This window comes from Staurois parvus, unplaced genomic scaffold (genome assembly GCF_062004578.1).
Source record: "Staurois parvus isolate SC_StPar_1 unplaced genomic scaffold, SC_StPar_1.0 ptg000019l, whole genome shotgun sequence".
NCBI lineage: Eukaryota > Metazoa > Chordata > Amphibia > Anura > Ranidae > Staurois > Staurois parvus.
In genome coordinates this window covers 17,212,723-17,239,901 of record NW_028317815.1, presented here as the reverse complement: position 1 = coordinate 17,239,901, position 27,179 = coordinate 17,212,723, and the positions used below count along the sequence as shown (strand labels likewise).

At 41.9% G+C, this 27,179-nt stretch overlaps 1 protein-coding gene across 2 annotated transcripts in view; it reads left to right on the top strand.

Annotated features, from left to right (window-relative positions):
- The window catches only part of PRKAR2B (protein kinase cAMP-dependent type II regulatory subunit beta), a 163,115-nt gene that overhangs the window by 117,472 nt on the left and 18,464 nt on the right, over positions 1 to 27,179 (top strand). For both annotated transcript variants that reach the window (XM_089685245.1, XM_089685254.1), the window contains exons 5-6: positions 6,637 to 6,743; positions 8,734 to 8,887. In XM_089685245.1, coding sequence (XP_089541371.1) covers positions 6,637 to 6,743; positions 8,734 to 8,887 — 261 coding nt within the window. The remainder of the gene's footprint in view (positions 1 to 6,636; positions 6,744 to 8,733; positions 8,888 to 27,179) is intronic.

Genomic DNA, 27,179 nt, shown 5'->3' with positions numbered 1-27,179 from the left:
GGGTAATGGAGCTACCCAACTGTTGGAGTTGTCCTTGAAGAACTCTTCATTCATAATCTTGATGAACTCCTTGTCTTCGACCGAAGGAGCAATCTTGTTGTCATCACAAGTAGTCTGGTACACTGCATCACCAAGATCCTTGTGAGAAGTGAGCTTGCAAGTAATGCCTTGGAGAGCTTGATATGGAACTTCAGGATTGAAATCAAGTCTTTCCTTCACGTAATAGTGCAATGGACATTTCATCGATCGATAGGTGTATGATCCCTCCACATTAGTTTTGTAGGAAGCTACATCCGAGAGCTTGTGACATTGATCTAAACAAACTTCTCCTACTATCACCCATCCAAGATCAAGTTTCTGGGCATAAGGAGCATCATCTGGACCGTTACATAACTCTCTTATTTTATGAACTCTAGGAATGTCTCTCCCTAGAAGAATCAAGATCTTCGCATCCTTGCTAAGTGTAGGAATGCATTTAGCAATGTGGCTCAAATGAGGGTGATGACGTGCAACCTCAGGTGTGGGGATCTCTTCTCTGTTGTTCGGTAATTGATCACATTCGATTAGAGTAGGAAGAGGAAACTCTATGTTCTCATATTCTGATGCTACTATGAAGCCATGGGCTCTTCTTCCAGAAGTATTGACCCTTCCTGCGCATGTCTGCAGGGTATAGGACCAGGCCTCTCCACGAATGTTGAATAAGTCGAAGAATTCTGTACTTGCCAACGAGCGATTGCTCTGATCGTCGAGTATGGCATACATTTTTATGGCATTTTGTGGACATCCTTCAGGAAAAACCCTTACAAGACATATCTTGCTGCAAGACTTGCTATGAAGCCCTTCTCCACACACCTCTGTACATCTTGTGGTTACGGGGTTGGCATGTTGCTCAGTTCTCTCCCCGCCATCATCTGAGGTGGTCTTGGGGTTGCTGCCGGGTGAAGGTTTCCTTTTGAACAGGTCTGCATGGAGTGCGTCCACATGCCTCGCACTGTTGCACAGGGAACATCTGATGGCGATCTTACAGTCTCTAGCAAAATGATCAGAAGATGCACAACACTTGAAACAGATATTATGTTCTTTGAGAAATGTCTTGCGTTCTTCAATAGGCTTGTCCTTAAATGCACGACATTTGGAGAGAGAATGTGGCGCATTATGAATGGGACACTGTTGATCAAGATTGCTTGCCTTGGTATCTTGTAATTTAGTGCCTGTAGACAAGACGTTGGATGTGATAGCGGTCTTCCTCACAGCAATAGGATGCCTTAAGTCCCTGAATTTACTGTTGGTGGCAATACCCTTTGAAGTAGTTGAAGGAAAGATGGTTGTATCTGGATATAGGAAGCTTGGGTCATTCTTGGTTCTTGCGATCTTCCTGACGAACTCTGCAAAATAGGAAAAGGGGGGAAAAGAAACATGGTGTTCATATTTATACCTTGATCCTACGCTAGTCCACTTTCCCTGGAGATGACTAGGCAACTTTGCTACAATAGGATTTACGCCCTGAGCAGTGTCTAAATAGCTGAGACCTGGCAAACTAGGATCTGACTTAGCAATTTCAAGTTCATGAAGGAGGTCACCTAACTCTCTAAGCCTATGATTGTCCTTAACAGAAATCTTAGGAAAGTCTTTTAGTCTCTGGAATAAGGCAGATTCAATGACTTCAGGGCTCCCATAGTCTTGTTCCAGACGTTCCCAGGCAGCGTTGAGGCCTGCTTCAAAGTTATAAATGTAGACGGATTTAAGTCTCTTTACTTGTTCTGAAGATTGACGCCCCAACCACCTTATTAGTAAGTCAAGTTCTGCTTGAGGTTCAATGTCCAAGTTCTTGGTTACCGCCTTAAATGTAGATCTCCAACTCCTATAGTTCTCTGGGTGATCGTCGAATCTAGACAGTCCAGTAGTAATTAACTCTCGCCGAATCATGTACTTGCTGAACTCTGCAATATCAACCCTTTCAGTTTTTACATCCACAGGTGATACTGATGGTGCACCATCTTGAATCATGGTTGGTATCTGATGATGGCTGATAGGTGGAGAGAAAGGTATTGCAGATGGGTTCAATCCAGGTAAGGGTCTGGTGTCTGAAGATCTCTGTGCGTTTGAGGTTGAAGTTAACTGTATTACAGGAGGTATAGAGTTCACTCTGTAGTCTTCTGTTGTGCCCTTGTAATCTCTGTTCACATATGGTTGTGGTGGCACATGAGCTGGATAGGTTGGTACACTTAATTTTGTGGCACACGGTAGTTGTGGAGTGTCTCTGTTGGAAGGTGCGTCTGGTTGGTCAGCTTGCTTTGATGACATGTTGCCTTCTGATTGACTTGCTGGATGATTATGGGAAGAATCTCCAACTGTAGGTGGAACTGTATCATCGTGGTTCTGGGTTAAGACAAACTGTAGGGTCCTTTCAACAGGGTCTTGACAAGCAGCCAAGCTGGGACAATATGCTCCTTCTTCTTCTAAAAGGGCTTGTTCCAAGACGGATAATTCTGCTAAGGCTACTTCCTTTTTCTCTATTCTTCTGAAGGATTTCTAGCTGGGCCTCTGATTCTGCTTGTATTCGTTTAGCTTCTGCCTTGAAGGCTGCTTCCTTGCTTTTAGCTTCTGCTTCGAAGGCTGCTACCTTGCATTTAGCTTCTGCTTCGAAGGCTGCTTCCTTGCATTTAGCTTCTGCTTCCTTGCATTTAGCTTCTGCCTTGAAGGCTGCTTCTCTTTCAGAACAGGTGGCTTGAACCTGGGCTACTGCAACCTTTTGGCGAGCTTTGAGTATTTGGTCGCTCAATGTTGACCTTACAGAGCAGGACCGCAATGACTTAGAAGATGATTTATGATATGAGCGGGCAGATCTATTAGATTTTCCTGAGTGTCTGGAAGAAGCAGATATACAGGATGTAGTTTCATGTAGTTGTGCTAATCTACCCTCTATCTGTGTCTTTGCTTCAATATAAGTGATATGTCTCTGCTTGTCAGTAGCAATAAAGTTCTTTAATTCTAATGAAGCTTCCTCTACATTGGAATGTGACAAAAGGGAAGAGTACTTTTCAGAAAGTCTTTTATAATTCTCAAATGCCTTCTTAACCCTTGAGAGGGCAGTGTTCAATTGCTCAGAATTGTTGCTAGTTTCATTACTGGCTGTTATACAACTTAGTTTTCTCCCATAATGCAGTCAGGTTACTGTATGTCTCTTCCTTACTTGCATCATAAGCCTCCCTTGCCTTCAAAGATGGATGAGGGGCTCTAACAGGACGGGCAGAATGCAGCATGGTGTCTGTTTTATCTTGATTACATGCAGGTGACTCATCAGTGGGATCTCTGACAGACATAATGACAAGTGCTGTAGTTTTAATGTCTTGTTGGAAATCTGCAGAAGCTCAGTTCTGTAGGTAGTTGCTTTTATTTGCAAGCAGGCTGAGCTAGGGAGCTGAATATTTGTATCAATGAGGCAGCTAGAGCAGCAGCCTGGCTCACACTGGATGCTTCACTCAGTGCACAGACAAGATTACTGTTCTTCATACAGGAGAATGGTTACTCACAGTTCTGAAGCTGCAGAGATGGCTGTGTGATGAATTCTCATGGAGATTTACTTGGAAATTTACTGTTCTGTCTTGGCATCGGTTGTACTTGTGGCGAGATTCGTTTAGACCCAGTCTGTCAGAATGTGTGCAGCAAGTTGAATGATCGCCTTAACAGATAGTTTACTCAATGAATAACAACTTCAGAGGTATTTTCCAATGCTTCTTTATGCTTCAAGGTAACAAAGGTATGAACATAAAGGTGTTTTCATAGGTAAATTTCCAGTGATGTACATAGCCTGCTCACTCTACAGCATCTTGATAACCACTAAACTAAAATGGAGTTACACCAGGAAATGAAGGTGGAAGCAACCAACTAGTCAGAAACAGCAGGGGTGTGTGGATGATACCAAATAACATTATAACATAACATGTAAATAACAACAGCTAAACAGTAAAGCTGCGTGGCAGCACAGTGTACTATGACATCATAGAACATGGTACAACGGTCAACCAACATTGTTGGAAATTCTGAAAAGGTTAGGGGAATCTGTTTGAAGGAAAAGACCAGAACTCTGGCCTGACAATTCGATTCTCCACCACCACAATGCTCCTACACATGATGCATTAAGTGTTTGTGAGTTTCTGGCCCAGAAACCCATTCTGAAACTTGACCAAACAACTTTCTTCCAATGACTTTGCGCCCTGCGACTTTTGGCTGTTCCAGAAAATGCTGTATAAAGACACAAATATGATGACATTCCAGAGTGCCAAGACAGATATACTACTAAGAGTTAGGGAAAATTAATTCCAGGAATGTTTCTGGCAGTGGCGCAGTGGTCTAGAAAAGTGTGTCACTTCACAAGGGGACTATTCTGAAGGTGACAACAGCCACTAGTTTATAGATATGCAAACATTTTTTTCTGTTTCAATAATGTTTATTGGAATTTTACATACAATACAAAAAAAAAAAGAAAACAGTTTAAAGGCCTTCAGCCAGCAAATGGGCCTGTTTGAGGTATCCAACTGTAAAAGGAGGGGTGGTATGTCCTCTCATGCTATATACAGTGGGTGCATAGAAACTAAAACAACGATCAACCTAACAAACAGCCAGTTGGTGGTCATAAAGTACTAAGAAAAATTATCAACAGCACTGCTATCACGTTATTTTCTAAATTGCCATAGGATGATAGAGCTCCGTGACAAGGGGCAGAGGCATAAATAGTTTAGCCCACCTCTTGCTAAGTGGAACACATCCTCCCCTAGCTTAAAAATCAATGTCAAATTAATTTATACAGCTGAACCGAGCCAAGGGGAAGAACAAACCCCCCGAGGCAAAACAAGCAAAAAAAAACTGAATAAATAAGTACTGCAAACTGGGTCTCTGGTGGAAGCTATGCTTCCAGAAGGAAAGAGGGAGATAAGAAAGAGATTGAAGGAAGAAAGGAAAGAAAATGAGGAAAAAGAAAAAGAAGAGCAACGGCAAGAGATAAGTTGTCCACCCCTCAGGTTGTCGTCGGAACACTCTTCATGCAGGAGTTTGTAAGTATTGTATCCAAGGATTCCAGACCCTCTCAAACTTAGGTGTGGCATCACAGAGTATACTGACTAACTTCTCGTCAATAATTATCCGGGTAAGCTTGCGCTTCATCACCGCCAACTCCACCACCAGCTTCTTCCAAGCGGTAGCAATTGCTATTTTGTCCGCCAGGAATGTAAAGTGAATTAAAGTCTGCATATGTTGAGGGGCCTCCTCCACCGGTTTATTAAGTAGGGCCAGTTTATTAAGTTGGGGTCCTTGATCATATTCACCATTGTTACTGAGTGTATGAGCATGTGGATCCTAATCCAAAATCGTTTAACTTTGCTACACGAACACCATGTGTTGACCGTTGTGCCCACCTGACTGCAGCCCCTGAAGCACAGGGCCAGGTAGTCTGGATACATCTTATGTAGTCGTAGTACCAACAAGAAGTCACCTTGTAAGCCACCTTAGCTAAGGAGACATTCATGATGCCCTTATGTGTCCGCACTGACCAATCCCTCCAGTCCTTTTCTGGAATTTTGCAAACATTTTTTTTACAGTGCATCCTGGGAATTAAATTGTCACACTTCATATGAAGCAAACTGTCACTGGTATTATTACATCAGTCTTTGTACCTCAGTACAAAGAGCTCTTGCAACTTAGTTTTATAACCTGTTGATCCTGCCAAGTTGATCCATTATTTTTCCACTAACTGTAAGAGGGCAGGCTGTCCAACAAAAGGGATAGTTATATTTACAGGAAGCCCTTGTCACAGCTGCTAAATGGACATGTCTGTCAATCAACCAGCAGGAGGTGTTGACTGCAGCAGATTGGATGAAATCATAGGAAGATTACAGTCCTGCAGAACTGGGAGCTGGTGGTCACTCTTTAAAAAAAAATGGGGAAGGACTGGAGCAAGGCCTGGACAATGATAGCAAAATTCTCATTCAACACTACCACCCTTGAGGTGGTACTGGGTCCCAGCTAGGCTTGCCCACGCTTATCCTGGCAGCAGTGACCCTTGTTTTTGGAATTGTGGCTAGCATGGGAATGTCCTACATACATGGCAGTCATGCCCCTGTCTGATTGGTTTTTGGTCTAGGGTCTTTGGCCTACTGCAGACATTATGTCATGTGACGGTCCATAAGGATGCCTGGCTGGCTTGTGAAAGTATGGGAACCATGGATGAGTTACTCCTTCTCGTCCCTGCCTCCGACTAGCTATGGTCGACTATAACCCTTGCTGTACAGGGACAATGTAGTGTAGTTATGTGATATTTATCTAATTGTTTAACCTGGCCCTCTCTGGTCCTGATAATAGTTTATTGTTATGGTACTTACTTTGTGTACATACGTTGTTTCTTTACATGCCGGCTTGATGTTGCCCTGCGTGGGTAAACCGTGGCGTGTTATGATTTCTTGAAATTTCAATAAAACTTTGAAACAGAAAAAAGAAAAAGGCTTCAGACAGAGAGGGAGCAGACACTTTTTAAAGCAAAAAGGGAGCTATCTACATACTTAATTTATCAGGCATTATTAACTCTGAAACTACGCAACTGATTTGAGTCCAGAGGATTGTTATGTCTTTCTTGTTTTGCAGGAACAGATGTCTCAAGTACTAGATGCGATGTTCGAGAAACTGGTCCAATGCGGAGACCACATAATTGATCAAGGGGATGACGGGGACAACTTTTATGTAATTGACAGGTACAGCTCTCTTAAAGCGGTAGTAAACCGCATTAAAAAAAACTCATTGCATACTAGCACATTATGTAAAACTTACCTTAAAACTAAGCCCTCCAGCGGCGTACTGTCACCACTGTAGAGGTTTCCATCTTTACCTGATCTTCCTTCCGGGTTTGCAAGCTCCAGCCTCTGACTGGCTGAGCCTCGATGACATCACTCCTATGCATGGGAGTTTGGGGACACGGCACAGTACTCTGAAGGAAGGCCACGGGTGTGCCGTTCCTTCAGAGCGCATGCACCAGCTCTAAAAAAAAACAACAACAAAAAACGAATATCTCCTAAACGGTGCATGTTTAGGAGATATTCATTTTACCTACAGGTAAGCATTATTATAAGCTTACCTGTAGGTAAAAATTAACAAAGGGGCCTTACTACCACTTTAACACTTTACGCAGTAGAGGGTTTATATAACCAAACAATAAGAGAACCTGAAAAGTTTGATCAGCTGTAGTTTCCTTGATCGTTTAAAAGTGTGCAATTGGTAAATTAGGAATTTCAGAACCGAAAGTTAACGGGAAATTGATGGGATCAAAAACAGCCAGAGCCACATCCTGTAACACATCTACCAGGAATACTAAAATAGAAAGGTGGGACCTGGTGCCACTGGCTGTAAAGCTAAGGGTGCCCAGGCAACAGCTAAAGCAGACATATCCTTTGAGGTGGTCTTTGGCCCCTTTTTTTCCCAAATGTCTTAAAAATCTGAGCCACCAAAAATAAAAATGAATTTGGATTTAGATTTGATCATTCACATCTGTGCAATTCAGTCTGAACAACACATCAATTCAATCAACTCAACTCTGCTTGGAATATTCTGTTAAAATCCAAGCATATTACCACAGATAATGTATATATTGTTGATGTTTTTGCTTACTCTCATTTTACCCCACTTTTCACAGTGTACATTAGAAGATACAGCCTGCCTAGGTACACCCACTTCTCCAGACTGACATCCACCCATCAATGCATTTTAATTTTGCTTGCATCAGGGCTGAGGGCTCTTGGAAGGAGTACTAAGACAAGGTGGTGTGATGTTTTCAGGGAGCAATGTACAGAATCCTGTTGGCATTTCCCACCAGCCATGATCTACCTGCATCGCATATGGAAGCACAGAGTGATGAAATATTTCCCATAGCAGAAATAAAAACATTGTTCTGGGCCATAGGGGTTTTACAGATATGAGAACTAAAATTGTTATTTATATATGCAGACTGTCAGTCATATTTATATCTAATATGCATGGCCAATGCTTCCTGGTTTAAAGTGCTGCACTGTGATTAAGCCTAACTGATTATCTGTCCCAGTGCAAACCTTTTATTTTGCTAAAGCTGATCAGAGACACTACAGTCTCTAAGTGGGATATCCTGTTATCAGGGATGGACTGACCATTTGGAAACTCGGGCACTGCCCGAGGGCCCAGGGTCAGTAGGGGGCCCCATGAGATGCCCTTGGTACCTTTTTCTTAGGCTTTTTTGAGTTTGGGCAAGGACACAGGGGCCCCATGATCCCCTATTGCCCGGGGGCCCCATGAGTTGTCAGTCTGCCCCTGCCTGTTATCCTAGATTTTGCCACTAGAAGAATAATGTAAAAAATCTCTGTATGAAATACCCTCATGAAAGTATGAAACAGGAAGAGAGATAAATGTATCACTATAATTCCTCAAAAATTGTATGATAAAATATATATATACATAGTTTCCATTTAATGCTTTAGTTACTTTACTAACATTTAGGCCTGCACAAAGGTGCTAAAAAATGCAGAAGTGGCATTGCCAGCAAAAGGAAAAAAGGGCCTTATAAATGTTTTCACCCAAGAATTACATATTTTTAAACTGTATTTAACTAGAAAATATGTGAATTCTCAGTGAAATTTGTGTGAAACATATATAGACTCCTTAGTGTGGTGCCATTATATGACATTTGACATTGAGGTATTATCTATTTTTATACAACAGGGGAACATATGACATTTTTGTGAAGATAGATGGCGTGGGAAAATGCGTTGGCGGCTACGATAACCGAGGAAGCTTTGGGGAGTTGGCTTTAATGTACAACACACCACGAGCTGCTACAATTGTTGCCACATCTGCTGGAGCAATATGGTGCATGGTAAGTGTAGCCTGTAAATTAGTGTAAAGTATGAAAACATTACATTGCAATTATAATATACTGTATATTACATGCACAGAACCGAATCTGCAGTTCCACATCAACTCCCACAGTCCTAAAAAAAACAGAAAATAAATCCTTGCCATCCAGGCACTAACTTACAGCTGAAGATTCCTCTCTGACAGCCACAAATTGGGAATTAAACTACTATAGTAGGTTGTGATCCCAAGAAATGCTTGCACTTGCTTTTTATTTACAGGTTGGGTTCACTTTTGAATTGCCTCAGTCTTATTGAGCAGAGGCTTAATCAGCCCTCGACCAATGATGTAGCCAATGCATTAGGCTTCGTCAAATCTATAACACTCTTTTTGGGGTTGGCAGTAAGTCCTGCTTTCCTAAGGGAATATACTAGTGCTTGGATCCTGGGCAAATGTGATTCCCAATCAGGTCTGTGGATGATTGTGTCGCCAAAATAAACGACTGTTTATTGGTAATGTGGTCTTAATTTCCTGTTCATCATTCTGTGGAATGAGGCAGGAGCACCATGCAAGCCAAAAGGCATCTGCTTATATTAGGATGACCCCTCTGGGTTAGAGAATGCCATCTGTTTTTTTGCAGATTCCATTAGGGGTATCTGCCTGTATTCTTTAGTCATAGTAAAATAGTTATGTACCAAGCAGTTCCCAATCTGTCAGCTTGTCCGCCCGAGGTATTGGCTAAGTATCGAATCTGGACGCGCTATTCAACTTTCTAAAATCAATACAAAATCTTATGGTTCCCTCCGGTTTTGGGGCTAACACTATTGGATTTGACCAATCATTGTGGGACGCCTCTATCACTCCCAACTCTAACATGATCCTTATTGCGTTTGCGACGGCTTTTTGCCTGGTCTCAGCTATTCCATAGGGCTTTTACACGGACACCTGAACCTATAATTATGCCATGCTGCTTGACTGTTGTCAGTCTGGGTATGTGAAAGAAAAAGCCTCTATACTTTCACACAAACTCTCTTTTACATCATTCTTTTGGACTATTAACAAGGGTTTAGTTATAAGCACCTCAGGTATCAAGGGAGCCGTTTCATTTTGAGGGCTGGAACCACCAGCAAATTCTCTCTGTCCTTCCAAGGTTCTAAGAGATTAACATTATACTCTTGCTATGGTTTCCTTCTCCCTGGCTGGTGAACTTTATAGTTTACTTCCCCTACTATCTCCATAATTTCAAAGGGACCTAATTACTCTCAACCATGGGGACTAGTACCAGCTGTCTATCCCCAGGGTTAAAGGTAGCAATCTTGGCATCCCAGTTATAAATCCTTCTATGTGCCTCCTGGGCTTGTTCCATATGTTACCATACAAGCATCATGACACCCACGATTCTATCCTGCATCAGTGTGATATGCTCAATGATGCTTCTATAGGGTGTGATCTCTCCTTCCCACGTTTCTTTCATGACATCTAGCAATCCCCTGGGATGTCTACCGTACAGTAGTTCAAAAGGTGAGTAAACCTCTCTTATAGCAAACGTGAGATATGACATTAAAAATATCCTACTTTCTCCCATCTTTGTCCACCGCCTTTTTTTTAAATACACAACTCCTTATTATTTCTGGACAGAAATGGTGTGCCCTGATCTATTATTATCTCTTTCAGAATATCCAGAATATACCTGAACAAGTTGTTTGGCAATAGCTTTAGCTGATGTATTACGCAAGGGAATGGCTTTAGGATATTGTGGGGCATAGCCCAGTATTATCAGTATGTTGTGAGGACCCCAGTCAAACTTTACCACTGGTCCCACCAGATTCATGCAAGTTTTTTCAACAGGCAAAGGCACCAGCACACTGCAAAAATGGGGCAACGGTGCAGAATACTGACACTCTGAGCATTACTCACAATACTCTTTGACATCTGCATGTAAACCAGGCCAAGAGAATCTCTGGGTTATTCTCTTTTTAGTTTTTTCTATACCCAGGTGTCCACCCATTATATGACCATGAGCTAAATCTAATACCATATGGCTATATGGCTTTGGCACCATTAGTTAGTTCTACCACCTCCTCCCCTTGCTTTACCACTTGATACAGAAAATTATTTTTAAGAGCTATATAGGGAAAAGACACCCCAACATCAGTTCAATGGGTTCCCCATCCTCTTTTCTGACTTCTAAGTCAGTCAACACATTTTGTCTGCTCTCATATTTAGGGTCAGAGATAATTTCCTGTTCATTGTTCTCAAGCTTTGGGTTAGGTTGCAGCTCCTCTTGTTCCCTTGCCAATACAGAGAAAGCGAAAGGTTGAACCCCCTTCCCTGGACACATCGACAGTTTCCTCTTCCATTTTAGCAATCAAAAGTGTCAGAAGTGAGTTTAGGTGTTGCCCCCGTAGGGGGAGCTATGTCCTCCTGACTCCTTTTGGTTTTCCCGCAAAGTCCAAAAATAAAGAAAAGCTCTCCCCACTATAGCCTCATAAAGCAGTGAGGGTACCACACCCACCAAATGTGTTACAGAGCCCCAGGGAGTATCAATTTCAACCATGTGTATATAAATAACTCTAATAATGCTAGGGTGAAACTTTGCAGGGTTAACAAAATGATCTTTGTCACAATGCTACCAGAGTCTAGAGCAGTGGTGACGGGCCTTCCATCAACTGAAATCACACATATTTGTTTTGTGCCGCCTGCACAAAAACAGGAAGACATTTTTTTCAAATTAGCATTATCACATTGCATTGGTTCATCCATTAAGGGATAATTATCATCAATATGCCTCATCTGTTACTACAGATGATGAGATTGTGGCCTCAGCGACCTTCCTGACCTATCAGGCCAGTCCACAGGTCTTGAGCCCATAGTCTCAGCAGCTCTAGTAACAGTTTTACAACTTTTTCATGAGCTCTTAAACCCTGGTCTTGCTGGATCCTCCAGGCAGTTTTTCACCCCATGAGATGTTGGGGTGGGGCATGGATGCATTCAGTAGGTCCTCAGCTGCAGTATGATCTCCATGGCTGGCCCATTTCCTTAAAGTAGCAGGGAGTGCTCACAGATAGCAGTCCATGATCAAACACTCCACATTCTTAGGTGACGACAAGGTCTCTGGCTACAGCTACTTCCTGGTGAGATGTATCAAATCAGACATCTGAGAGCGAGGTGGCATATCGGTACTATAAATCCACCAATGTATCCGTTGAGCCCAAACCACAATTGTGACACCCAGGCATGCAAGAATTTCAGTCTTCAGTTTCTCATAATCCTGGGCATTGACTTGTTTCAGGTCATAATAGGCTTTTTGGGGTTCAACTATCAGAGAAGGTGCTAGCAGTCCATTGCGCTTTCTGCCATCTTTTTTGAGCACCAACCCTCTCATAAAGTCATGAGGTAGGCTTCCATATCACCTGGCGGTGTTAAATGTTGCAGGTTATAGCTAGCATACATAATTTTCTGTTTCACCGGTAGTAGATGTTGTCTTATCAATTATGAGGTCCACACAAAAACAGTTCATAAGACAAATCTGTTGTCTTCTATCAATGATGGAGGACGTATGACCAGTGTATATTTATAAATGTACTTTTCCCGCAGCAACTAATAGTTCTTTTCCAGAGAGATGCATTTAATCAGTTCAGCGATAGTACATAAGACAGAGGTACAGACAAGGCAGATGACAGGATACTTAGAATACTCATGTGTCACAAGTTAGCCTGCAGCCTCTTGTTTGTTAGTCTTACATCCTTGCTGTTCTTGTTTCCTTCATGCGTGTTTGTCTGTGCTCACCTATGGGTGTCGTCTGCTATTCCCTGGGTTTTATGTCCTTCCCTTTCATCACTTCCTGGCCCGCCTCCTAGCTGACTGGTCTATTTAAGACATGCTCAGTCTGTCCCACTTTGCCTGAGCAACGTTTGTTGTTGGACCTTCCCTGTGGTCTACTGAGTATCTGTTATTGTATATCTGTGTACCAACCCCGGCTTCGTCCCTGACATTCCTCCTTTATTGTCTATCCGTGTACCGACCCCGGCTTCGTTCCTGACATTGCTAGCTTTCCGCCTGTCCTGACCTCGGCTTGCCTACTGGATCTCCTGTGTTTTACTCCCATTGTACCCTGCTCCTGCTAGCGGTCTCTTCTACCTCATCTGGGTGTACCTGGGGGCTGCGACCTGGTTCCAGCCTGCTCCAAGTCCATCCCCACCATCAGGGGCTCTGGTGAATAAGCAGGCTGGGGCTTAGACTCCACGCCCTGGGGAACCCCAGGTTGTGGATTTCAGAGCTCACTACCACAGGTGCTGACATTATGCAATCATTATAACCCTTCAGAGAACCTTCCTGTGACATTTAACCAAAAATAATCTTCCTTAATATACACATTTTTCCCATTCAGTACAATGGTTAGCACTCTGATTGGCCACTTTTAGTAGCATGTTTGATCTTATGTGTCTAGACCTAGAATAACTGTATGCATAGATTTTAATTAAAACATTAAATAGTTACTCCTTGTCTTGTTTATGGCAAATATGCTCTCTTCACCATAAACAAGCACACCATGAATATTTAAGAACTTTCCCAGTCTATTTGCAAATAACCTCTGAAACATCCCCTAATTCTCCACATATGTACCCAAAAACAGGTTAATCCAACATAACAAAGGTAAGGTAATTACCTCCAGCATAAATTAACATAGTAAGGAGCCCTTGGCTATCCTTTTGGTGTGTAAAATATGCAGTTAGTCTGGCCCACTATGAATGCCAACTTCACATACATGAATGTATATACAGTACATTTACTCATATTTTATAGAAATAGTTATATCTATGATACACACATTTTATATGCCTACATATTCCCCCACTTGAATTGATTCTGTACTCAGAACTGATTCATAAACAGTGAACATATAATCAACTAGAAGGGTTGCATTGTGATTTGAGGTATTGAATGCTTCATAATGGCTCATATAAAATATGAAATTGAAACTGGTTACATCTCTCTTCACCAGCCTCTAAAATATCCCCATTATTCAATAATCTGAATGGAGTGATAACTTTCACTCACCCCTCTTATACTTTTAAAGAAAGCCTCCCAAAGTAATATATTCTTAATTTATTCTGCCCAGTCTGAGCATCAGTGTGCAAATACTCAGACACCCAGTAAGTTATGCAAAGCTATTTTGTAGCATCTCACCTCAGGAGTTACATGTACACAGATAGTACAGGATATACAGGTTTAAAAATGATTATCAGCTTTAAATGCCTCTCTCTGGTTTTAAGACAAAGATCCAGAGATAAAAGATAATGAAAATACGGGGAAAAAATGATAGTCTTGATAAGTCCATTAGTTTAAAGTCTTTGTAATTAATGCTGCAATGCTGCTTTCAATTTTTTTTTTTTTTTTATTGCTTGTTAAAGTGTATTGTGCAACAAGCAGCAGTGTCTTATGAACTGTTTCTGTGTGGACCTCATAATTTAGAAGACAACACTGGTGCCATGACTCGTATAATTGTTATCTATAGTAATTACAAGTGAAGTCTTTTCATGTACAGTAAGTTCAAAAGTGTTTTGTCAGCCAATCAGAAACCCCTCCAGTAAACTATTTCAAGAGAAGTTATTTTGGCTGGGAGAGGAGCTTCTTCCTGTCATTAATATGGGAGCACAGGTATAGATCATAACTCACATTACTGCATGCATTGAAGCTACCTAGGTGCATTTTATAGATCGGACATATGCTGGACAGTCAGTATCTCTGTTTGATATGAAGTATCTTAAATGGGACTTTAAGGGTTGTTGTTCATTGTAATATCTACAAGTATTCAGCTGGATTTCAGTCATCTGTAACAAATATCTTTATCCGAATAAATTCATCTCTCTGGAAAAGAACTATGAGTTGCTGCGGGAAAAGTACATTTATATATACACACTGGTCATACGTCCTCCATCATAGATATAAGACAGCAGATTTGTCTTGTGAACTGTTTTTGTGTGGACCTCATAATCTATGATACACACCTTTTTATATGCCTAAAGTAGACTTGCAGAGCCTTTCCTTAACTCCAAGAGATGTTGGTGCCCCTCCTTGAGGAGCTCTCAGTCTGCTTTGCTGGGCTTCCACAAATTGTAGATTCATATTCTGTGGCATTTCAGTGACCATCTGCTGAATCTCCCCTATCTGCCACTGAATCTCCCCTATCTGCCGTTGAATCTCTGCAAACTCTTGGTTGGTTTCCTGCTGGGTTGCAGTGACCTGCAGCAAGGCTCTTACCATATCCTCAATCTTTCCACTTGTTCAGGAAGTTGTCCACCAGATCCACCATTTGTGGTGGTTAGCTCAATTGGAGATCATATTCCCTGGGAAAAAGGCAGTCTAAATGGCAGGTCTTTTTTAAAATTCTGACTTGTAGACAGTTTTATTTAAAGAGGTTGCAAACAAAACAGAATATATTTCCTTTCCATCCAGCCACTAACTAAACAGTACAGATTCCACTCTGACAGGTGAATGGCTTCTCTCAGTCACCAGCAAAAAAACAAGCATTTTGAAAACCTTTTCTTTCTCTTACAAAGTGATTTCCAAATGTAGCTCTCTCTTAGGTAGCTTCCTGAGTCCCAGGCCAGAGCACCCCCATGCTCCAGCCCTTCCTTCTTTATCCCACGTGCTGCTGGTCACAAGTAGGAGGCAAAATCAGGTTTTGTTCCTTGACAGCTAAGTTGCCCCAGAAAACCTGGACTGGATTCTGCCGTAGTTTCCCACATATGAAAGCATGATGACACATAGCATCCCTGAAACATCTCTCCTTTCATTATGTCACAATAGTTACGTCAGATTTAAAAAAGACATATCTATTGAGTTCAACCAAAAGACATATACTTACCTGTTCCACTGCCCCCACCATGTTCTCCATCATATTCCTGAGATATCACTGCCAGAAGACTCTTCAGCATCTGAAACTTCCAGGTGTGTTGGATGCATGGTCCCCTGCTATATTCTATGGGTCTTCTTCCAGACCTTCTGCTTCAAGGTCACTGCTGTGTTCTGCCCTGCAGACAACAGAACAGGTAAGATTTAAAAGCTTACATTTAGCCCTGGTTCACACCGCTATGACTTCAGGTGTGACGTGTGATTTACAAATTGCACCTGAAGTCTCATCTAATGTATTTCTATGGCACTGTCTGAATAGGTTTGATTTCAAGTAGCTTTTTTTTTTACATAGTTCCTGCATTACTTTTCCACCACTTCAGTGGGGTTTAACTCGCTTAGACTGTAAGGTAAATGGCACTGAAATCCCACCTGTATCTATATCAGTGCTACTTTTAACTTGCGCTTTAAATGGACCAAATCGCACCACTTTGAAATCGCATTTGGTGTGAACCAGGATTGGTGAATGGGAACCTGGGCAAACAGATTAGATTAATCACTGGTACTGTGGATAATGAGGTTTTTGGCTTTCTATTATTGTATGAACATTCTTGGCTTTGTCTGTGAATGGATAAGCTTGATTCCTCCTCTGTTAAGCTGGCCACAGATGGACCGAATCTTGGCTAGTTAAGCAGGGACTGGCCGAGATTTGATCCATCTATGGGAAGGGCTGGTTGCACTGATGTTGATCCATCTATTGACTTCAGTACAACCAGCTTGTTGGATTTTTTTCATGTGATCATTGCTGGAGGCTATAGCCACCAGCAGTGAACATTGTGTTCCGCTATTATGGAAGGCTCCCCACGAGCAGAACACAATAACGCTGCGGGAGTGATCTTCCACCACTGACTGTATGGAAGGAAAGAAAATTGCATAATCTATGGGCTGATTTAGATACCACTGGCTAACACAAAGATAGTCCTAGCCAGAACTGATTTATATTTTGTATCCATGCCATGCATCTATGTCTGAGCTATGTAGCTTTATGCTAATGCTTAGTATTGTTGGCCTGATATAATAATGCAGTCTGAATGCCAGTTGTGGGGAATATATATAGATTATATACATGAAGCAACAGAATGCCCAAAAATTAGCCAGTTTTAAAACCAGCATAAAAAAGTAATGTATTGAGATAAAAGCTACATTGTCCTAAGGCATTGTCATGAGCATTCCTGTACATCAGGGGTAGGCAACTTTAAAGAGGTGAAGATCTAACTGAACAACATGGAAGAAGTCAAAGATCACCGGGCACAGTGTTGCCTCCTCACACCTGATTTAAACCTCTAATTGCCATACTACCGTGTTGCAATTGCGTGGATTGCACGCCCATCATGGGTTTAAGTCAGGTGTTGAGGAGGCACCATATCGCCTCTTCAGCACTTGTCAAACACACTTGGATCGCTGGGCAAATATCTGGATGGAGGGCGGAGCCTAGAGGTCAGGCTGACCATGAAGAGGGGGTTCAGGAGAGGAGACCATCGCTGTATGTCAGGTATCATTGCAGCCACAGACACCACGGACCCCAGATAAGTGCTCCTTTACTTGTCAAATAGTCTCCCTCCCTCTCTCTCTCTTCTCCTCTATCTCCGTCCCTCTTCTTCTTCTTTCTCTCCCCCCTCTCTCTCTCTATTCTCCCCTCTCTCACTCTCTTCCCCCTTCTCTCTCTCTTCCCCTCCTCTCTCTTCCCCTCCTCTCTTCCCCTCCTCTCTCTCTCCCCCCTCTCTCTCTCCCCCCTCTCTCACTCTCTCTCTCTCTTCTCCCCCCCTCTCTATCTCTTCTCCTACCCCCCTCTCCCCCCCCACTCTCTCCCCCCCCACTCTCTCCCCCCTCTCTCTCTTCCCCTCTCTCTTCCCCCCCTCTTCTCCCTCTCTCTCTCTTCTTCCCCTCTCCCTCTTTTTCGCCCCCCTCTCTTCTCCCCCTCTCTCCCTCCCTCTCTTCTCCCTCTCTTTCCCTCTTCTCTCTCTCTCCCCTCTCTCTTATCTCTCTCTCTCCCCCTCTCCCTCTTCTCCCTCTCTCTCTCCCCTCTCCCACTCTCTTCTCTCTCTCTCTCTCTCTCTCTCTCTCTCTCTCTCTCTCTCTCTCCCTCTCCCCCTCTTCTCCTCTCTCTCTCCCCCCTCTCCCTATCTCTCTCATTTTCCACAAGATAAAAGTAATCTGGGGGTTAACAAGCCGCTGGATTACTTTTACAGGCGGCAAAAGGGTGCCCCCCCCTCTTCCCACCGACGCCTTTAACAGGCTCCACTATGCAGTCCCAATGCAAATGATCAGACTGATCTGTGTCTGATCGCATGTATTGGGAGGCCAGAGGAGAGATTTGGGGTCTAATAGACCCTAGATCTCTCCATAAACAGGAATTGTCATGGCCCATGCTATCACAAGGGATGTTGTTCATCCCTTGTAATAGAAATAAAGTTGATAAAAAAAAATGTTAAAAGGTACAGTGTACAAAAAAATTTAAGTAAAAAAATAATAAAATAGCAAAAACAATTAAAGCACCCCCATTCCCCCATGCTCACACGCACATAGGTCCCTCACACCTATGTAAATGGAGATCGCACCACATATGTGAGGTACTGCCATGAATGTCAAAGTGAGAGTAAAAATTCTAGCACCAGACCTCCTGTGTAACTCTAAACTGGTAACTTGTAAAGGCTTTGATGCCTATGGAGATTTGTAGGTACCATAATTTGGCACCAAATGGTATACCGTGGCTGGCGTGGGACAAATTCAGAATGTGTGGGGAGCCCGATTTTAGTCTTGAGGTGGGGGGCGCCCAATTTTAGTCTTGGGGTGGGGGGCACCCAATTTTAGACTTGGGGGGTGCCCAATTTTAGTCTTGCCTAGGGCAGCACAAAACCAAAATACATCACTGTGCAGATGAATACAGGAGTTTTGGCGTGCTTTCAGAAGGCGCACCAAACCCGCAGGATATAATAGAAGTCTATGGCTAAGTGCAGCAAATCCGCCGGAAGGCAGCGGTGTGTGTGTAAACCATAGCACATCAGTGTGAAAGCAGTCCTTTATTATTATGCCTAGTGTATTGCTTCACACTGACCTGAAAATCTCTTCTTTCCTACTGCTGGCACCACTCTGGAGACACTAGCTGGGATAAGAGGTGGCATACAGTTGGTATCACTTCGCATGGGACAGGAGCCAGCACTACAGAGGCAGGCATCGGCTTATGTAGCTCTTGCTCCCTACTACAGCTTCAACTTTGCAAGTAGTCCCTTTGCATTGCACTCTGCTTGATGCTCTGGGATGGCCAAGATGTTCTGGTAGATCACGATCTACTGTTTGCAGACCCCTCTCTATATCTTCCCCTGCAGAATCATTGTCTGCCCTGCCAGCAGCCTTAACAGCCTAAGGTTTATCTGATGAAGAGTTCAAAAATCCTTGCTGTATGATATTATCCTTGAGGAGCCAAAAGCAGCCACCATAACTCCCAGGCTTAGATACAATTTCAGTTTTTATTGATGTGGTGCTCGCTAACCAGATGAGGAGCAGCTTGTAGGATCCACTAATACCTGTCTAGAATCGCTGAGAGGCCCTAAAACTACTAAAACGTTTTCCATGCACTTGCTATTCCCAGACATACTGTACATAGACTGGAAGACAGCTGATAAATGTTTTTTTTCCTCCCAAACATTTTGCAAACATTTTGTAGTCCATTATCCATTTGAGAAGTCCTTTTTTAAGAAATGGGCTTTTGCCACCTTGTCCTAGGTGTCACATCTTAATAATGCACTGATGATTCCTATTGATGATGGGCCTTTATTTGAGTATCCCATAATGTGGCAGTGCAATGTCCCACCAGGGGCATGTGAATTCTCAACCAATAAGGGAACAGACTAAAACTTTTGAGAAGGGATCCAGCTTCCCTCCATTTGCCATCAGCTTTACAATAAAGTGTAGACAGGTTTGTGGACATATCTCATATTATGTATGTTTGGGTCCGTGAACTCTTTGGTTGAAATGTTGTGCTTCAGAGCAGGTATGTAAAAATCATTCGCTGCATATGGCCTTCAAGGGAATTCTCCTTACCTTGGAAATCCCCATCAAGGATTTCACTGGGGGTAGGAGTTCTCATCTACCCTAGCAGAAGTAACCTAGGCCTCAAACTGGGAGGACTCACCCCCCCCCCCTTCCTCCCAAGGCCAAGAAAAGATCCTTTTGTTACTCCCAGGATTCAACCACCAAATTTCCCAATCCTGTAAATCCAAAACCAATCCAAATTTCCCAATCCTGCAGACAAGTCCTCTTTGGCATGAAAGAACTCTAATACTTTACATAGTGGGGGTGTATTTTATCATTTGCAAACACCTATGAAGCAGCATTTCAGATGTCTGAATACGGGAGATGGTTTCAAGGCCTGCAACTAGAGTTCTTTTCTTAGCCCCCTCCCCGGTTCACGACTTCCACCTTTCCTGTGGCACCGCACAGATCAACAGACCCCCCCCATGCAGATCTTTTGGAGCAAGGGAATATTTGCCCCTCTACTATTGCTTTATATACTGCCTTTGTCATTTTGAGCTCTTCTGTTGGCTTGCTATAAGGTTAGGAGATCTTGATAGATACTCATTTGCATAGATATTTTGCTTATCTCTTTTTGTTACTTAGTTTATATGGTTCTCCCTTTTTTTAACCATAGTTTTTTTATTTGGGTTATTTGCCCAGTGCCCATGGCAGAAAGGTTTCAGAGATTTTATTCAGACTTTTCATAGTTCCAAAACTAAATCTGCTCCATCTTGGCTGTCAAGGCCCCCTGAGTGTGTTTATTCAGGCTCAAAAATTCCATATAGAATATAGCAGATGCATTATAGCCTCTCTGAATTCTGGCCTTTGTAGATATCAAGGGCAAGTACTTGCATGTCACTATTTTTCCAGCACGTCAGCTTCATCAGCTCAATCCTTCAAACTGCTGGGGGTTCCCCGCACTTCCAGTTATTAGTCCTCTCATAGATGGCCTGATGAGCCAGAGTTTTCCTTACAATAACAGATGCTAGCCTGATAGGCTGGAGAGGAGTCTAAAGTCGCTGACAGTGCAGTGGACTTGGACCTCACTGCCAGTAATGGAATGGGGCTTCGCCATGCACCTAGCATGGGCTCTATGCCCACACTCACTTAACTCTTCCATACATCTGTCACATTTACACGCTTCACAAATGGCTGCTTGCTAAACCTTTGTTACCCTCAGTAACCACTTTTGTCTTCACACCATGTTAACTCTTACAGTACTGTCTTCACACCCCAGAGTGTTTTATTGACCCATGTTGTAGACTAGAAATGATAAGGGTTCACTCTGGTACCTGCCAACATCCCCATGCTATATCAAACTATAAAAATAATCCCCCAATAATTGGGACTTTAATGGCAGAAATGTCTAAACTGTTATAAGATGTACTTTAATCTTTATTGTATCAACAAATCATGTTGTAGGATAAGTGCAGAATGGGCCAGTTGCTTGCATTACACCCAGCTTTACTGGCATAAGTTAAACATTACAGATGATAGTGGTAACAGTCTTTTCCTAACATCCCTAATTTCTAACTATGCTTGTGGCTGCCCCAGCATACCTGCAAAGGATAACATCCACTCTTGGTTGAATCCATAGTGGCAAATCTCCAGAACTGTTGTTTTCAGGGAGGACTGTAGGTCTCAGAAATCTCCCTACATGGTGGATGTGAAAGCAGGCAGGCTTGTTGTCCAAGGTGGAACTGCTCCCTCTTCTCTCTTTTCTGTAAACAGCTGGAGATTAAATGCTGTGGCTTGTCTCTGACTTCTTTTCCATGCAGCAGCCTGTTTGGACAGAGCCCTCCCCCCCCCCAGTTGGGGCATCAGCTGCCTCACTAACCAGCATTTCAACCTGCTTACACCTTGTTCATATGGACAGATGTATCTGGCATGCAAGGCAGTAACATACAGGCTTCTAAGAGGCCAGTGCAGCTGAAGTGAAGGGCTTCATGGATATGTGTAAGGAGTTGTAAAACTTGAGGATTGTGAGTTTAGTTAGAGGAATTTGTTTTAAAATGTGTGATCCATTCAGACATGGCTTTGCATAATAAAGTCACTGCCAAGAGGGCAGTGAGTTGTACCAACTTGCTCAAACTGCGTCTGAAACAAGGATGTAAAATGGCCATCAGTGAAGTCCCTAAAACTTAAACACATTATTCAGCAAGGATCATCCAGGAGAAAATACTGCCTTACATGATTATGAGATAACCATGATATGAAGGGCCCAGTCTTCCTACAGTAACAGCCTTTCAGAAATTAAGGTACAATAGGTATGATCCATATAAAATATATATTTAGCTAAGTAGATTGAACTCCTATAGGAATTGTTGAGTGTACAGAGTCAGTCAGATTGGATATAACATTGAGTATGTCATGCACTAATGACCCAATCAAAAGCAGATCCCAGCTGTGAAGTTTCTGACTCCAAGTCAGGAATAATGATTCTTTGGCATACTTAAAGGTGAAGTTCCAATACACTCAAAGGTGCTGCTGAAAAAGTAACTGTGGAAAGTTCTTAACATCTGCAAGCAGACTGATTCTTTAATCATGCACAAACTGACAGAAGTTATGACAGCCATGCAAGTTATTACCAGTAGCCGAGTATACCAAGTGTACAAGCTTGATCCAAATAATGAGTGCTTATTGGCTAATGGAGTCAGAACACACAGGCCTGTCAGCTTCCAAAGGAAAAGGAGGCAAATATTCACAGGAAAATATCAGAGGCTGGACTACACCAAAGGTTTATCACTGCTCTAAAGTTAGTGTGGTGCTCTGCTGTCGGGAAAGTTCCCAGTGCAAAGCTTCTAGTAAAGATACCATATATACCACATATTTGCATCACAGGAAGACACTAGAGATTGGATACACCAGAGATTGTACCACTGCTCCAAAAATGGAGAGAGCTTTGTGGCTGACACAGGACTCACAAGTCTGGAAAGCACCATAATGCAGAGGTCAGCACCCAAAGGTCTTATTCCAGTATACCTGCAGACTGTTCATGAACTTACTCACAGACTAATTCTTCAGAGACACCACAGGTTGTGACACAGCTCTGGACCTGTAAAGTGCTCTGTACACTAGGCATCTCAGGAGCACCATAAGTGGTTCTCAGTCATCAGGGTCACATTACAGGCAGGTCCCGCAATTTCCCATTTTAGTGTGGTTCAGGTATGTCCTCCAAGGCAACATCAAGAAGTACCTGAACAATAAAAGAGAAAAATAGTAAAAATTGAGATGAATTCTCCTCAGCTATGCAAAGCTTTCAGCTATGAAAGCTTTTAACCTCCTAGGACACTAGAAAAGAACTGAGGCATGGTTATTAGGTGTGTGTTGTAGAGGGCTGGCCTTCAACTTTTTTTCTGTTTGCTAGTGACCACCTTTTGAGGGCAGCTGCATGTAACCCACATGTCTATATCCCCATCCCCCTCAATGGACAATAAATAAGTTGGATTTTTGTAATTGTAAAATCTTATTTTTGTGAGTTCATTGAAAGACTTAGATTGTAAGCTCTAACAAGCAGGCCATCTGAATCCTCCTGTATTAATTTGTATTGTAATTGTACTGTCTGCCCTTATGCTGCAAAGTGCTGCATAAACTGTTGGCACTATATAAATCATGTATAATTATAATATTAATAACACATGCCCCACCTAACTGTGTTTATAATGTTGTTCTCAATACCGCTTTGGTAAAAAACTGGAGCATGCTGGGAGTGAGAGGGTTGTCATTGTTTTTGTTGTTTGCCAGTGTCCAAATCCTGCTGTAGGCAGGATAACCCACAATAAACTCCAAAAAAAGGTTTGTATAGTGAGTATAAAAATACAGTTATTACGTTCATGCTGGCAAAATGCCTTGCATTCATTTACATCTGCAAATACTTTAATGAACCCTATGTGAGAGGATGTAAAGGAGATTATTTAAATTGGAAAAAAGAAGTTTGGAATTCCGCTAGGCGGATTAAGGATATCCCACTGGTAAAAAGGAAGGGTATTTTTTTGCAGTACAGGGCAAAATAAAAAATTGATGATGTGTTTTGTGTGGCTCATCAGGGAGTCCCTAAGAGCTGATCTCCATGCCTGCATTTCAAGACACTCAGTCATGCCATTTTAACTCTTTATAGACTACATGAAATGAGAATCTGGTTTTTTGGACAAACATTTGCTGGGACAAGCAGTTGCATAGTTGAACAGTAGAACTCTACCCATTGTTGACCTATTGTCTGGACAAGGAATTATATTTGTAAACATGTATGTCAGTATTAGAGGCTTGCCTTAGTGTTTAATGTGAAAAATTAGGGTCTAGCAAAGATTTCCTGACTTTGTGGTGTGATCTATCATGAAAAATGAAGAGCTCGTTAGACACTTATTTAATAGTTTCTGAGTTGCCATCAATCAAATAATATAATGTGCAATTGTACTGTAGAGTTTGGCTATATCGTTTAATCACAACCTAGGATTACTCTTCAGACCTACTGAAGTGCAAATATTTCTTGGCCTACTTCCAAATTCAAATTCTATCAGAATTTGCACTGCATATTCCCCAGTTTTTGAATCTACCTAAAGCATTATATTAAAATGTCAGTAACAACTGTTTTCTACTTAAAATAGTTAATACTATTTACTTGCACTAATGAAAGAAATGTAAAATTTGTTATTGACTCAAATGATCAGCAAGTGTAAAGGCCCATTCATCACAATTAATAATAGAGCAAAAACAGAACAATATCATGTAAATTGTATTGTGACTATGCCTTTGTAAATGCTGTTCAACTCTTAACAAATTTTGCAACAAAATTTGACATTTAAAATAACTAAAAAGAAATGGCAGAAACTAGAATGTTTTCTTGGCAGCCCTTTAAAATTGGAACTTAATCAGCACCCCCTGGTGGAAGATTTAAATGTTTTCAAAGTTGAAGAATATTAAGGCTGATCCTGAAATGATCATTTCAATTTGTCTTAAAAAAAAACTAGAAACTATCCACCCTTGTAATGGAGGAGAGAAATAAAGTGAAGATATTTTGCAGATAAGATAATTAGGGAATCTTTATAGCTCATCATTGTTATTCATCTGACCAAGTACTCAGGATTATTTATTTGTTTCAGGTACTTATATAGCACCGTCAGTTTTACACAGCGCTTTACATATACAGTGGGGATCGAAAGTTTGGGCACCCCAGCTAAAAATTTGTATTAATGTGCATAAAGAAGCCAAGGAAAGATGGAAAAATCTCCAAAAGGCATCAAATTACAGATTTGACATTCTTATAATATGTCAACAAAAGTTAGATTTTATTTCCATCATTTACACTTTCAAAATAACAGAAAACAAAAAAATGGCATCTGCAAAAGTTTGGGCACCCTGCAGAGTTAATATCTTGTACTGCCCCCTTTGGCAAGTATCACAGCTTGTAAACGCTTTCTGTAGCCAGCCAAGAGTCTCTCAATTCTTGTTTGAGGTATCTTTGCCCATTCTTCCTTACAAAAGTCTTCCAGTTCTTTGAGATTTCTGGGCTGTCTGTCACGCACTGCTCTTTTAAGGTCTATCCATAGATTTTCAATTATGTTGAGGTCAGGAGATTGTGAAGGCCATGGCAAAACCTTCAGTTTACGCCTCTTGATGTAATCCCCCGTGGATTTCGAGGTGTGTTTAGGATCATTACCCATTTGTAGAAGCCATCTTCTCTTTAACTTCAGCTTTTTCACAGATGGCATCAAGTTACCATCCAAAATTTGCTGAAATTTTATTGAATCCATTTTTCCTTCTACTCGTGAGATGTTCCCTGTGCCACTGGCTGCAACACAACCCCAAAGCATGATTGATCCAACCCCATGCTTAACAGTTGGACAGAGGTTCTTTTCATTCAATTCTGTGCCCCTTCTTCTCCAAACGTACCTTTGCTCATTCCGGCCAAAAAGTTCAATTTTAACCTCATCGGTCCACAGAACTTGTTTCCAAAATGCATCAGGCTTGTCTATATGTTCATTTGCAAAGTTCAAACGATGATTTTTGTGGTGAGGACATAGAAGAGGTTTTCTTCTGATGACTCTTCCATGAAGACCATATTTGTACAAGTATCTCTTTATAGTGGAATAGTGTACCACAACTCCAGTGTCTGCCAGATCTTTCTGGAGGGATCGTGCAGTCAAACGTGGGTTTTGAATTGTTTTTCTCACAATCCTGCGACCTGTTCTGTCTGATATTTTTCTTGGTCTTCCAGATCTTGCTTTAACTTCCACTGTTCCTGATAACTGCCATTTCTTAATTACATTCCGAACAGAGGCTATTGACATCTGAAAACGCTTTGCTATCTTCTTATAGCCTTCTCCAGCTTTGTGAGCGTCAACTATTTTCAATTTCAGTTTTCTAGACAACTGCTTAGAAGAACCCATGGTGCTGATTGTTGGGGCAAGGTCAGATGAGTCTGGGCATTTAAAACCTTTGAGATTGACATCACCTGGTCTTCCCAGACGATGATTGAGAACAATCCATGACACTGGCAGGTCTCAGCTTTGCAAAGGGGGCAGTGCATGCTATAAATTCTGCAGGGTGCCCAAACTTTTGCAGACGCCATTTTTTTGTTTTCTGTTATTTTGAAAGTGTAAATGATGGAAATAAAAGCTAACTTTTGTTGACATATTATAAGAATGTCTAATCTGTAATTTGATGCCTTTTGGAGATTTTTCCATCTTTCCTTGGCTTCTTTATGCACATTAATACAAATTTTTAGCTGGGGTGCCCAAACTTTCGATCCCCACTGTATATTATACATTCACATCAGTCCCCAACCCTCAAGGGGTGTACAGTCTAGGGTCCCTAACTTACATTCATACATACACATACTAGGGACAATTTAGACAGGATCCAATTAACCTACCAGCATGTCTTTGGAGTGTGGGAGGAAACCAGAGTACCTGGAGGAAACTCACACAGGCAGAAGATGCAAACTCCAGGCAGGTGGTGCCGTGGCTGGGATTTGAACCAACGACCCTAGTACTGCCAGGTGGAAGTGCTAACCATTTAGCCACTGTGCTGCCCGATGAAGTAGGACATAGATTTACTTTCATAAAGCAATACAGTTACTAGTCAAAGACTAAAAACATCATTTGAAGAGAGCAGGGTTGAGTAAGTGCATAGCCAACCAAGGTTGTAGCCTAGGTACATATTCATCCACACAGCATGTTGCTGACATTCCTGTGTATCATAAAGACCTGTTTTGGTGGGCTTTTGTTTGCTTTAAGTGGGTTTAGCATTCTCATACAAGTTCATGGGAATGCAAAACCCACTTGAAGCAAGTCAAATGCAGGTCAGAAGTAGGTTAACTGCAGATCACATGCAATATGACAATGAATTCTAAATCCTCTCGCAATCATATCAAACTGGTTCTAACA